The sequence below is a fragment of the Salvelinus namaycush genome, chromosome 32 (assembly GCF_016432855.1).
Source record: "Salvelinus namaycush isolate Seneca chromosome 32, SaNama_1.0, whole genome shotgun sequence".
NCBI classification, from domain to species: Eukaryota; Metazoa; Chordata; class Actinopteri; order Salmoniformes; family Salmonidae; genus Salvelinus; species Salvelinus namaycush.
The window spans coordinates 31392879-31408011 of NC_052338.1; the positions used below are offsets into that span (position 1 = coordinate 31392879).

Consider the following 15133-nt stretch of genomic DNA (forward strand, 5'->3'; position numbering starts at 1 on the left):
AGGATATGGATAGCATAGATGTCACTAGCTAGGACAGGGATAAGGATACGGATAGATGTCACGAGCTAGGACAGGGATAAGGATATGGATAGCCTAGATGTCACTAGCTAGGACAGGGATAAGGATATGGATAGATGTCACTAGCTAGGACAGGGATAAGGATATGGATAGATGTCACTAGCTAGGACAGGGATAAGGATATGGATAGATGTCACTAGCTATGACAGGGATAAGGATAGCCTAGATGTCACTAGCTAGGACAGGGATAAGGATATGGATAGATGTCACTAGCTAGGACAGGGATAAGGATATGGATAGATGTCACTAGCTAGGACAGGGATAAGGATATGGATAGATGTCACTAGCTAGGACAGGGATAAGGATATGGATAGATGTCACTAGCTAGGACAGGGATAAGGATATGGATAGATGTCACTAGCTAGGACAGGGATATGGATTTGGATAGATGTCACTAGCTAGGACAGGAATAAGGATACGGATAGATGTCACTAGCTATGACAGGGATAAGGATATGGATAGATGTCACTAGCTAGGACAGGGATATGGATAGATGTCACTAGCTAGGACAGGGATAAGGATATGGATAGATGTCACTAGCTAGGACAGGGATAAGGATATGGATAGCCTAGATGTCACTAGCTAGGACAGGGATAAGGATATGGATAGCCTAGATGTCACTAGCTAGGACAGGGATAAGGATACGGATAGATGTCACGAGCTAGGACAGGGATAAGGATATGGATAGATGTCACTAGCTAGGACAGTGATAAGGATATGGATAGATGTCACTAGCTAGGACAGGGATAAGGATATGGATATATGTCACTAGCTAGGACAGGGATAAGGATACGGATAGATGTCACTAGCTAGAACAGGGATAAGGATACGGATAGATGTCACTAGCTAGGACAGGGATAAGGATACGGAAAGATGTTACTAGCTAGGACAGGGATAAGGATATGTATATATGTCACTAGCTAGGACAGGGATAAGGATACGGATAGATGTCCCTAGCTAGGACAGGGATAAGGATATGGATAGCCTAGATGTCCCTAGCTAGGGCAGGGATAAGGATACAGATAGATGTCACTAGCTAGGACAGGGATAAGTTTATGGATAGATGTCACTAGCTAGGACAGGGATAAGGATATGGATAGATGTCACTAGCTAGAACAGGGATAAGGATACGGATAGATGTCACTAGCTAGGACAGGGATAAGGATACGGATAGATGTCACTAGCTAGGACAGGGATAAGGATATGTATATATGTACCTAGCTAGGACAGGGATAAGGATACGGATAGATGTCCCTAGCTAGGACAGGGATAAGGATATGGATAGCCTAGATGTCCCTAGCTAGGGCAGGGATAAGGATACAGATAGATGTCACTAGCTAGGACAGGGATAAGGATATGGATAGATGTCACTAGCTAGGACAGGGATAAGGATATGGATAGATGTCACTAGCTAGGACAGGGATAAGGCTATGGCTAGATGTCACTAGCTAGGACAGGGATAAGGCTATGGATAGATGTCACTAGCTAGGACAGGGATAAGGATATGGATAGATGTCACTAGCTAGGACAGGGATAAGGATATGGATATATGTCACCAGCTAGGATAGGGATAAGGATATGGATAGATATCACTAGCTAGGACAGGGATAAGGATATGGATAGATGTCACTAGCTATGACAGGGATAAGGATACGGATAGATGTCACTAGCTAGGACAGGGATAAGGATACGGATAGATGTCACTAGCTAGGACAGGGATAAGGATACGGATAGATGTCACTAGCTATGACAGGGATAAGGATACGGATAGATGTCACTAGCTAGGACAGGGATAAGGATATGGATATATGTCACTAGCTAGGACAGGGATAAGGATATGGATAGATGTCACTAGCTAGGACAGGGATAAGGATATGGATAGATGTCACTAGCTAGGACAGGGATAAGGTTATGGATAGCCTAGATGTCACTAGCTAGGACAGGGATAAGGATATGGATAGCATAGATGTCACTAGCTAGGACAGGGATAAGGATACGGATAGATGTCACGAGCTAGGACAGGGATAAGGATATGGATAGCCTAGATGTCACTAGCTAGGACAGGGATAAGGATATGGATAGATGTCACTAGCTAGGACAGGGATAAGGATATGGATAGATGTCACTAGCTAGGACAGGGATAAGGATATGGATAGATGTCACTAGCTATGAAAGGGATAAGGATAGCCTAGATGTCACTAGCTAGGACAGGGATAAGGATATGGATAGATGTCACTAGCTTGGACAGGGATAAGGATATGGATAGATGTCACTAGCTAGGACAGGGATAAGGATATGGATAGATGTCACTAGCTAGGACAGGGATAAGGATATGGATAGATGTCACTAGCTAGGACAGGGATAAGGATTTGGATAGATGTCACTAGCTAGGACAGGAATAAGGATACGGATAGATGTCACTAGCTATGACAGGGATAAGGATATGGATAGATGTCACTAGCTAGGACAGGGATAAGGATACGGATAGATGTCACTAGCTAGGACAGGGATAAGGATACAGATAAATGTCACTAGCTAGGACAGGGATAAGGATACGGATAGATGTTATTAGCTAGGACAGGAATAAGGATATGGATAGATGTCACTAGCCAGGACAGGGATAAGGATATGGATAGATGTCACCAGCTAGGATAGGGATAAGGATATGGATATATATCGCTAGCTAGGACAGGGATAAGGATATGGATAGATGTCACTAGCTATGAAAAGGGATAAGGATACGGATAGATGTCACTAGCTAGGACAGTGATAAGGATACGGATAGATGTCACTAGCTATGACAGGGATAAGGATACGGACAGATGTCACTAGCTAGGACATGGATATGGATAGATGTCACTAGCTAGGACAGGGATAAGGATATGGATATATGTCACTAGCTAGGACAGGGATAAGGATATGGATAGCCTAGATGTCACTAGCTAGGACAGGGATAAGGATATGGATAGCCTAGATGTCACAAGCTAGGACAGGGATAAGGATACGGATAGATGTCACGAGCTAGGACAGGGATAAGGATATGGATAGATGTCACTAGCTAGGACAGGGATAAGGATATGGATAGATGTCACTAGCTAGGACAGGGATAAGGATACGGATAGATGTCACTAGCTATGACAGGGATAAGGATAGCCTAGATGTCACTAGCTAGGACAGGGATAAGGATATGGATAGATGTCACTAGCTAGGACAGGGATAAGGATATGGATAGATGTCACTAGCTAGGACAGGGATAAGGATATGGATAGATGTCACTAGCTAGGACAGGGATAAGGATACGGATAGATGTCACTAGCTAGAACAGGGATAAGGATATGGATAGCCTAGATATCACTAGCTAGGACAGGGCTAAGGATACGGATAGATGTCACGAGCTAGGACAGGGATAAGGATATGGATAGATGTCACTAGCTAGAACAGGGATAAGGATACGGATAGATGTCACTAGCTAGGACAGGGATAAGGATACGGATAGATGTCACTAGCTAGAACAGGGATAAGGATACGGATAGATGTCACTAGCTAGGACAGGGATAAGGATACGGATAGATGTCACTAGCTAGGACAGGGATAAGGATACGGATATATGTCACTAGCTAGGACAGGGATAAGGATATGGATAGATGTCACTAGCTAGGACAGGGATAAGGATACGGATAGATGTCACTAGCTAGGACAGGGATAAGGATACGGATAGATGTCACTAGCTAGGACAGGGATAAGGATATGTATATATGTCACTAGCTAGGACAGGGATAAGGATACGGATAGATGTCCCTAGCTAGGACAGGGATAAGGATATGGATAGCCTAGATGTCCCTAGCTAGGGCAGGGATAAGGATACAGATAGATGTCACTAGCTAGGACAGGGATAAGGATATGGATAGATGTCACTAGCTAGGACAGGGATAAGGATATGGATAGATGTCACTAGCTAGGACAGGGATAAGGATATGGATAGATGTCACTAGCTAGGACAGGGATAAGGATATGGATAGATGTCACTAGCTAGGACAGGGATAAGGATATTGATAGATGTCACTAGCTATGACAGGGATAAGGATACGGATAGATGTCACTAGCTAGGACAGGGATATGGATAGATGTCACTAGCTAGGACAGGGATAAGGATATGGATAGATGTCACTAGCTAGGACAGGGATAAGGATATGGATAGATGTCACTAGCTAGGACAGGGATAAGGATATGGATAGATGTCACTAGCTAGGACAGGGATAAGGATATGGATAGATGTCACTAGCTAGGACAGGGATAAGGATATTGATAGATGTCACTAGCTATGACAGGGATAAGGATACGGATAGATGTCACTAGCTAGGACAGGGATATGGATAGATGTCACTAGCTAGGACAGGGATAAGGATACGGATAGATGTCACTAGCTAGGACAGGGATAAGGATACGGATAGATGTCACTAGCTAGGACAGGGATAAGGATACGGATAGATGTCACTAGCTAGGACAGGGATAAGGATATGGATAGATGTCACTAGCTAGGACAGGGATAAGGATACGGATAGATGTCACTAGCTAGGACAGGGATAAGGATACGGATAGATGTCACTAGCTAGGACAGAAATAAGGATATGGATAGATGTCACTAGCTAGGACAGGGATAAGGATACAGATAGATGTCACTAGCTAGGACAGGGATAAGGATACGGATAGATGTCACTAGCTAGGACAGGGATATGGATAGATGTCACTAGCTAGGACAGGGATAAGGATACGGATAGATGTCACTAGCTATGACAGGGATAAGGATACGGATAGATGTCACTAGCTAGGACAGGGATATGGATAGATGTCACTAGCTAGGACAGGGATAAGGATATGGATAGATGTCACTAGCTAGGACAGGGATAAGGATATGGATAGCCTAGATGTCACTAGCTAGGACAGGGATAAGGATATGGATAGCCTAGATGTCACTAGCTAGGACAGGGATAAGGATACGGATAGATGTCACGAGCTAGGACAGGGATAAGGATATGGATAGCCTAGATGTCACTAGCTAGGACAGGGATAAGGATAGCCTAGATGTCACTAGCTAGGACAGGGATAAGGATACGGATAGATGTCACTAGCTAGGACAGGGATAAGGGTAGCCTAGATGTCACTAGCTAGGACAGGGATAAGGATACGGATAGATGTCACTAGCTAGGACAGGGATAAGGATATGGATAGATGTCACTAGCTAGGACAGGGATAAGGATATGGATAGATGTCACTAGCTAGGACAGGGATAAGGATAGCCTAGATGTCACTAGCTAGGACAGGGATAAGGATATGGATAGATGTCACTAGCTAGGACAGGGATAAGGATACGGATAGATGTCACTAGCTAGAAGAGGGATAAGGATATGGATAGCCTAGATGTCACTAGCTAGGACAGGGATAAGGATATGGATAGATGTCACTAGCTAGGACAGGGATAAGGATACGGATAGATGTCACTAGCTAGGACAGGGATAAGGATATGGATAGATGTCACTAGCTAGGACAGGGATAAGGATATGGATAGCCTAGATGTCACTAGCTAGGACAGGGATAAGGATATGGATAGATGTCACTAGCTAGGACAGGGATAAGGATACGGATAGATGTCACTAGCTAGGACAGGGATAAGGATACGGATAGATGTCACTAGCTAGGACAGGGATAAGGATACGGATAGATGTCACTAGCTAGGACAGGGATAAGGATATGGATAGATGTCACTAGCTAGGACAGGGATAAGGATACGGATAGAGGTCACTAGCTAGGACAGGGATAAGGATATGGATAGATGTCACTAGCTAGGACAGGGATAAGGATATGGATAGATGTCACTAGCTAGGACAGGGATAAGGATATGGATAGATGTCACTAGCTAGGACAGGGATAAGGATAGATGTCACTAGCTAGGACAGGGATAAGGATATGGATAGATGTCACTAGCTAGGACATGGATAAGGATATGGATAGATGTCAATAGCTAGGACAGGGATAAGGATAGATGTCACTAGCTAGGACAGGGATAAGGATATGGATAGATGTCACTAGCTAGAACAGGGATAAGGATATGGATAGATGTCACTAGCTAGGACAGGGATAAGGATATGGATAGATGTCACTAGCTAGGACAGGGATAAGGATATGGATATTCTAGATGTCACTAGCTAGGACAGGGATAAGGATATGGATAGCCTAGATGTCACTAGCTAGGACAGGGATAAATACTCATATAGACGACGCAAAGTTTGGAAAATGTGTAAGTATGCGGCGTTCGTCTCGTAACGGATCCTTCAACCGCAAGGGGGCGTTCCCTTTCCACGCCGTTGTGGACGTCCCCGTTGAAGTGCATGACATCTGGCGCAACATAAGGGAGTGCTTCTGGGAAATGTGAACGAGACTTCAGTCTCCACCTGTTGTTTACAAAGCATGTAACATATACAATTATTATTTATTATTTAATTATTTTATCATAGCCCCTCTCTCCCTCTCTCATTCCCTCTCTCCCTCTCAACTAGGCCTCCATAACATTCATCGTAGCCTGTCTGATAGCAACACTTAAAGATGGTTTATAGGTCGGTTTTGTTTTATTGCCTTTTGTGACCCCCTATGAAATCATCTGATGTATTTAAAGGCCTCCTGCACTGTCAAGCCATTTTCAAATAGTCTACGTGAGAGAATTAACGGGATTTTATATTTATAAAGTATTCTTCTCTAGCCTATTCATATGAATAATGGAAAGTCTATGCCGCTCTCTGCGAAGGAAAATAATCGTGCCGTTCCAGTCCAGATGAGTCTTTACGATGCCATTGATACTTCATCCAAATATTTAACAGCTGCTTGTAGAATTCATAACATTCAGAGCATTCTAAAAATCCTGAAAGTCAATGATAGTGCCTGTCTCTCTCTCTCTCTCTGTCTCTGCCCTTCACTCAGGCAAGCAGTGGCGCTCAATCCTAAACAGTTGAAAATACAACTGTAGCCTATGTGCGTGTGTGTGTTGTCGAGTGAGCTCAATTTCATGTGTTTGGTCCCAGCTGCACAGTTCATGGAGCGGAAGCCCCTTGCACGGCCTCCCCTGGGTCTGTAGGAGCAAGGGCGAGCAGCAACAGCGTGTCAGTAGGAGGGTAAAACATTCTGCTGATGGTCTCGATGGAATCTAGGGACCTGCACCAGCAGGGACTCATAAGCCCCAAACACGACCCAAACACGCCACTGACTCAACAAGCCCCAAACACGCCACTGACTCAACAAGCCCCAAACACGGCACTGACTCAACAAGCCCAAAACACACCACTGACTCGACAAGCCCCAAACACGCCACTGACTCAACAAGCCCCAAACACGCCACTGACTCAACAAGCCCCAAACACGACCCAAACACGCCACTGACTCAACAAGCCCCAAACACGCCACTGACTCAACAAGCCCCAAACACGCCACTGACTCAACAAGCCCCAAACAAGCCACTGACTCAACAAGCCCCAAACACACCACTGACTCAACAAGCCTCAAACAAGCCTCTGACTCAACAAGCCCCAAACACGCCACTGACTCAACAAGCCCCAAACACGCCACTGACTCAACAAGCCCAAACACGCCACTGACTCAACAAGCCCCAAACACGCCACTGACTCAACAAGCCTCAAACACACCACTGACTCAACAAGCCTCAAACACACCACTGACTCAACAAGCCCCAAACACACCACGGACTCAACAAGCCTTAAACACACCACTGGCTCAACAAGCCCCAAACACACCACTGACTCAACAAACCCCAAACACGTCACTGAATCAACAAGCCTCAAATACACCTGACTCAACAAGCCTCAAACACGCCACTGTCTCAACAAGCCTCAAACACATCACTGTCTCAACAAGCCTCAAACACGCGACTGACTCAACAAGCCTCAATTACACCACTGGCTCAACAAGCCTCAAACACACCATTGATTCAACAAGCCTCAAACACACCACGGACTCAACAAGCCTCAAACACACCACGGACTCAACAAGCCTCAAACATACCACTGACTCAACAAGCCTCAAACACACCGCTGACTCAACACGCCTCAAACACACCGCTGACTCAACAAGCCTCAAACACATCACTGTCTCAACAAGCCTCAAACACGCGACTGACTCAACAAGCCTCAATTACACCACTGGCTCAACAAGCCTCAAACACAACATTGACTCAACAAGCCTCAAACACACCACGGACTCAACAAGCCTCAAACATACCACTGACTCAACAAGCCTCAAACATACCACTGACTCAACAAGCCTCAAACACATCACTGACTCAACACGCCTCAAACACACCACTGGCTCAACACGCCTCAAACACACCGCTGACTCAACAAGCCCAAAACACACCACTGACTCAACAAGCCTCAAACACACCGCTGACTCAACAAGACTCAAACACGCCACTGACTCAACAAGCCTCAAATACGCCACTGACTGAACACGCCCCAAACACACCGTTGACTCAACAAGCCTCAAACGCGCCGCTGACTCAACAAGCCTCAAACACGCCACTGACTCAACAAGCCTCAAACACGCCATTGACTCAACAACCCTCAAACACGACCCAAACACGCCACTGACTCAACAAGCCCCAAACACACCACTGACTCATCAAGCCTTAAACACGCCACTGACTCAACAAGCCTCAAACACACCACTGACTCAACAAGCCTTAAACACGCCACTGACTCAACAAGCCTCAAACACGACCCAAACACGCCACGGTCTCAACAAGCCCCAAACACGCCACTGACTCAACAAGCCCCAAACACGCCACTGACTCAACAAGCCCCAAACACGCCACTGACTCAACAACCCTCAAACACACCACTGACTCAACAAGCCTTAAACACGCCACTGACTCAACAAGCCTCAAACACGACCCAAACACGCCACTGACTCAACAAGCCCCAAACACGCCACGGACTCAACAAGCCTGGCTGGTCTTCGCTCTTCCACCTGGTATTTTAATAACCAGCGTGCCAAATGAAACCCGTCCCAAATGCCACCCTATTCCCTATATAGTGAACTACTCTTGACTAGGGCCCGTAGGGCACTGTGTAGGTGCAGGGAATAGGGTGTCATTTGGGACAAAGCCTAGCAGTCAGTTGAACTCTTGCCCTCGCTCATAATTGGGCCCAATAATGTCACATTAGCTTTGTGTCTTTCATGTGGAATGGGTTTAATGTGGACATGAGGGGTTTTACTGTGGAAAGCGTGTCTTTCACGTGGAATGGGTTTAATGTGGACATGAGGGGCTTTACAGTGGAAAGCGTGTCTTTCACGTGGAATGAGTTTAATGTGGACATGAGGGGTTTTACTGTGGAAAGCGTGTCTTTCACGTGGAATGGGTTTAATGTGGACATGAGGAGGGGCTTTACAGTGGAAAGCGTGTCTTTCACGTGGAATGGGTTTAATGTGGACATGAGGGGTTTTACGGTGGAAAGCAATCAATTAATACACTAGATAGAGCAAGAGGATCATTGACTTCTCGCTGCGTCCCAAATGGAACCCTATTCCCTATATAGTACACTACTTTTAACCAGGGCGCATAGGGAACCATAGGATTCTGGTCAGAAGTAGTGCACTATATAGGGAATAGGATGCCATTTGGGACAGCCGCTAGGTAACGCTCTGTGATTATAGGCCACAGTAGTAAGGCAACACTGACTGTGGTTAAGTAAGGGGAAATCTGCTGCCTCGGGCCACTGCTAACTCCATTTGTATAATTTGACAAATCAAACGAAATCAGGTTCCGCTGCATAATCATTTTGAAGTAAATGCATCTCTCTGTGCTGTCGCCAGAATAGATTCCCAGTGAGCCTACTGTTTGGCCTGTTACGTGGAAATATTAGTGATTTGATCCAGTGCCCTATCCAATGCTGTAGTCACAGATGTACGTCCCAAATGGCACCCTGTTCCCTTTATAGTGCACTACTTTTGACCAGTGCACATAGGGTTCTGGTCAAAAGTAGTGCACTATATATGGAATATGGTGCCATTTGGCATACACAACACTGTCTGCTGCAGGTTTCCTCCCAACAGTGGATTCCCTCTCCCAAACAACCAAATGATTAATGATCGATTTAACCCGCTAACCATTCTCGTTTAAATTGAATATCTATTTTTCATTGACTGTAAGTTGAGAATTAAAATGAAGAAAGATCCCACCATCATTTGCTAGGCTTGGATCAAAGACAGAAGATTGGAGTTTGGTGAGGAAATGTTGTCCCTGCTTTCAGGTAGGAAAATAGGTTGCACTTTGGCAAAAAATAGTGCACTATGTAGGGAATAGGGTGCTTTTTGGGACTCCAAAGATTTTGTTTCTCTCCCCAGGGAAAGGATTTCTCGGAGGACAAATCCAGGTGTCCTTGGGACGAGCCTCACCTTGTCTCTCTGTCTCTGGGCTCTCCTGTTTTCTGGTGTTGTTGAGTGTAAACTAGTGTGAAATGAATCACTGAGCCTCTCAATCCCACGGTGCAGTTTAACATACAAATAGCACTTTAATGTAAAAAAAATTGCGGGGTGCCGTATGTAATCGGTATACCTCAATCTCTACCTCTCTCCCTCTCTCTATTACCCCCCCCCCCCCATTGCTTTCCCACTCAACCTACCCACTCCCTTTATCCCATTCCTCCCCTTTCCACCTCTTCCTCTCACCCATCCCCTCATCTTCTCATTCCCCCTATATCCCTCTCCTTTATTCCCCTTCTATCCCTCTCCTTTATTCCCCCTCTATCCCTCTCCCTTATTCCCCCTCTATCCATCTCCCGTATCCCCCTCCTCTATCCATCTCCCTTATTCCCCCTCTATCCCTCTCCTGTATCCCCCTCCTCTATCCATCTCCCTTATTCCACTCCTCTATCCATCTCCCTTATCCCCCTCCTCTATCCATCTCCCTTATTCCACTCCTCTATCCATCTCCCTTATTCCTCCTCTAGTTACTAGTCCTCTGTTCCCCATGCAGTGTGATGGTTTACCCATTAAATAGTTTGGAGCATATATAGTCTGCCTTTCTGTCTTCCTCTGTTCCTTACAGTGTGATCCAGGTGAAGCCACCAAGCTCCTGTATGACCTGCTCTACACTGAGCCCATCAAGATGGTCCTGATGCCCGGCTGCAGCTCTGTGTCCACTCTGGTGGCCGAGGCCGCTCGCATGTGGAACCTTATAGTGGTGAGTGCGGCTCTACTGTGTGTGTGTGTGTGAGTGACAGGCTATCCGTTGTGCTAGATAGATACCACATCTATCTCCAACATTAGCTATATCATAACAATGTTCTCCAGTAAATCCTTATGACTGGATGCCCTAATTCCCTAATTGTGAAAAAATATATATAATCTGAGAGTCATGAGCCTCCAGCTTCAGTCAGAGGCTGTGTCCCAAATGGCAACCTATTCTCTATGCAGTGCACTACTTTAGACCAGGGCTTTATGGGGATGATTGGAGAATAGGGGGACATTGCCTCAGCCTCTAGTGTCAGTCAGATAGCTAGCAGACTAATGGTGTCTAGAGGGAGGTTGAGTCGTAGCTAGCAGACTAATGGTGTCTAGAGGGAGGTTGAGTCGTAGCTAGCAGACTAATGGTGTCTAGAGGGAGGTTGAGTCATAGCTAGCAGACTAATGGTGTCTAGAGGGAGGTTGAGTCGTAGCTAGCAGACTAATGGTGTCTAGAGGGAGGTTGAGTCATAGCTAGCAGACTAATGGTGTCTAGAGGGAGGTTGAGTCATAGCTAGCAGACTAATGGTGTCTAGAGGGAGGTTGAGTCGTAGCTAGCAGACTAATGGTGTCTAGAGGGAGGTTGAGTCGTAGCTAGCAGACTAGTGGTGTCTAGAGGGAGGTTGAGTCGTAGCTAGCAGACTAGTGGTGTCTAGAGGGAGGTTGAGTCGTAGCTAGCAGACTAATGGTGTCTAGAGGGAGGTTGAGTCGTAGCTAGCAGACTAATGGTGTCTAGAGGGAGGTTGAGTCATAGCTAGCAGACTAATGGTGTCTAGAGGGAGGTTGAGTCGTAGCTAGCAGACTAATGGTGTCTAGAGGGAGGTTGAGTCATAGCTAGCAGACTAATGGTCTCTAGAGGGAGGTTGAGTAATTGCTAGCAGACTAATGGTGTCTAGAGGGAGGTTGAGTCGTAGCTAGCAGACTAATGGTGTCTAGAGGGAGGTTGAGCCGTAGCTAGCAGACTAATGGTGTCTAGAAGGCGGTTGAGTCATAGCTAGCAGACTAATGGTGTCTAGAGGGAGGTTGAGTCTTAGTCATAGCTAACCGACTAGTGGTGTCTAGAGGGAGGTTGAGTCGTAGCTAGCAGACTAATGGTGTCTAGAGGGAGGTTGAGTCGTAGCTAGAATACTAGTGGTGTCTAGAGGGAGGTTGAGTCATAGCTAGCAGACTAATGGTGTCTAGAGGGAGGTTGAGTCGTAGCTAGCAGACTAATGGTGTCTAGAGGGAGGTTGAGTCGTAGCTAGCAGACTAGTGGTGTCTAGAGGGAGGTTGAGTCATAGCTAGCAGACTAATGGTGTCTAGAGGGAGGTTCAGTCGTAGCTAGCAGACTAATGGTGTCTAGAGGGAGGTTGAGTCGTAGCTAGCAGACTAATGGTGTCTAGAAGGCGGTTGAGTCATAGCTATCAGACTAATGGTTTCTAGAGGGAGGTTGAGTCAGAGTCATAGCTAGCAGACTAATGGTGTCTAGAGGGAGGTTGAGTCGTAGCTAGCAGACTAATGGTGTCTAGAGGGAGGTTGCGTCGTAGCTAGCAGACTAATGGTGTCTAGAGGGAGGTTGAGTCATAGCTAGCAGACTAATGGTATCTAGAGGGAGGTTGAGTCGTAGCTGGCAGACTAATGGTGTCTGGAGGGAGGTTGAGTCATAGCTAGCAGACTAATGGTGTCTAGAGGGAGGTTGAGTCGTAGCTGGCAGACTAATGGTGTCTGGAGGGAGGTTGAGTCATAGCTAGCAGACTAATGGTGTCTAGAGGGAGGTTGAGTCGTAGCTAGCAGACTAATGGTGTCTAGAGGGAGGTTGAGTCATAGCTAGCAGACTAATGGTGTCTAGAGGGAGGTTGAGTCGTAGCTAGCAGACTAATGGTGTCTAGAAGGCGGTTGAGTCATAGCTAGCAGACTAATGGTGTCTAGAGGGAGGTTGAGTCAGAGTCATAGCTAACCGACTAGTGGTGTCTAGAGGGAGGTTGAGTCATAGCTAGCAGACTAATGGTGTCTAGAGGGATGTTGAGTCATAGCTAGCAGACTAATGGTGTCTAGAGGGATGTTGAGTCATAGCTAGCAGACTAATGGTGTCTAGAGGGAGGTTGAGTCAGAGTCATAGCTAACCGACTAGTGGTGTCTAGAGGGAGGTTGAGTCATAGCTAGCAGACTAATGGTGTCTAGAGGGAGGTTGAGTCATAGCTAGCAGACTAATGGTGTCTAGAGGGAGGTTGAGTCATAGCTAACAGACTAATGGTGTCTAGAGGGAGGTTGAGTCGTAGCTAGCAGACTAATGGTGTCTAGAGTGAGGTTGAGTCATAGCTAACAGACTAATGGTGTCTAGAGGGAGGTTGAGTCAGAGTCATAGCTAGCAGACTAATGGTGTCTAGAGGGAGGTTGAGTCGTAGCTAGCAGACTAATGTTGTCTCGAGGGAGGTTGAGTCATAGCTAGCAGACTAATGGTGTCTTACAGGGAGATTGAGTCGTAGCTAGCAGACTAATGGTCTCTAGAGGGAGGTTGAGTCATAGTTAGCAGACTAATGGTGTCTAGAGGGAGGTTGAGTCATAGCTAGCAGACTAGTGGTGTCTAGAGGGAGGTTGAGTCATAGTTAGCAGACTAATGGTGTCTAGAGGGAGGTTGAGTCATAGCTAGCAGACTAGTGGTGTCTAGAGGGAGGTTGAGTCATAGCTAGCAGACTAATGGTGTCTAGAGGGAGGTTGAGTCGTAGCTAGCAGACTAATGGTGTCTAGAGGGAGGTTGAGTCATAGCTAGCAGACTAGTGGTGTCTAGAGGGAGGTTGAGTCATAGCTAGCAGACTAATGGTCTCTAGAGGGAGGTTGAGTCATAGCTAGCAGACTAATGGTGTCTAGAGGGAGGTTGAGTCAGAGTCATAGCTAGCAGACTAATGGTCTCTAGAGGGAGGTTGAGTCATAGCTAGCAGACTAATGGTGTCTAGAGGGAGGTTGAGTCATAGCTATCAGACTAGTGGTGTCTAGAGGGAGGTTGAGTCATAGCTAGCAGACTAATGGTGTCTAGATGGAGGTTGAGTCATAGCTAGCAGACTAATGGTGTCTAGAGGGAGGTTGAGTCATAGCTATCAGACTAGTGGTGTCTAGAGGGAGGTTGAGTCATAGCTAGCAGACTAATGGTGTCTAGATGGAGGTTGAGTCGTAGCTAGCAGACTAATGGTGTCTAGAGGGAGGTTGAGTCGTAGCTAGCAGACTAATGGTGTCTGGAGGGAGGTTGAGTCGTAGCTAGCAGACTAATGGTTTCTAGAGGGAGGTTGAGTCGTAGCTAGCAGACTAGTGGTGTCTAGAGGAAGGTTGAGTCATAGTTAGCAGACTAATGGTGTCTAGAGGGAGGTTGAGTCGTAGCTAGCAGACTAATGGTGTCTAGAGGGAGGTTGAGTCAGAGTCATAGCTAGCAGACTAATGGTCTCTAGAGGGAGGTTGAGTCATAGCTAGCAGACTAATGGTGTCTATAGGGAGGTTGAGTCATAGCTAGCAAACTAATGGTGTCTAGAGGGAGGTTGACTCAGAGTCATAGCTGAGCTCCAGGGAGTTGAGTGCCCTCCTCTGTGAGCTCTACTGGCACCTGACAGTGAAGCAGATACCTCAGATCCACTTGGCTAATGAAGGGAGGGAGGGAGGGAGGGACGGACGGACAGAGAGATGGGGGGGAGAGGGAGACAGTGAAGCAGACACCTCAGATCCACTTGGCTGAGGGAGGGAAGTGGTCCAAGGCCTCTGAAGTAGGCACAAGAAAAGTTGGAGAGGGAGGGGTGGGGGATGG

General features: G+C 46.4%; 1 protein-coding gene across 1 annotated transcript in view; it reads left to right on the plus strand.

Annotated features, from left to right (window-relative positions):
• Positions 1-15133, plus strand: part of LOC120027366 (gamma-aminobutyric acid type B receptor subunit 1-like) — a 131163-nt gene that overhangs the window by 18043 nt on the left and 97987 nt on the right. The window contains exon 2 of the mRNA XM_038972282.1: positions 11189-11323. Coding sequence (XP_038828210.1) covers positions 11189-11323 — 135 coding nt within the window. The remainder of the gene's footprint in view (positions 1-11188; positions 11324-15133) is intronic.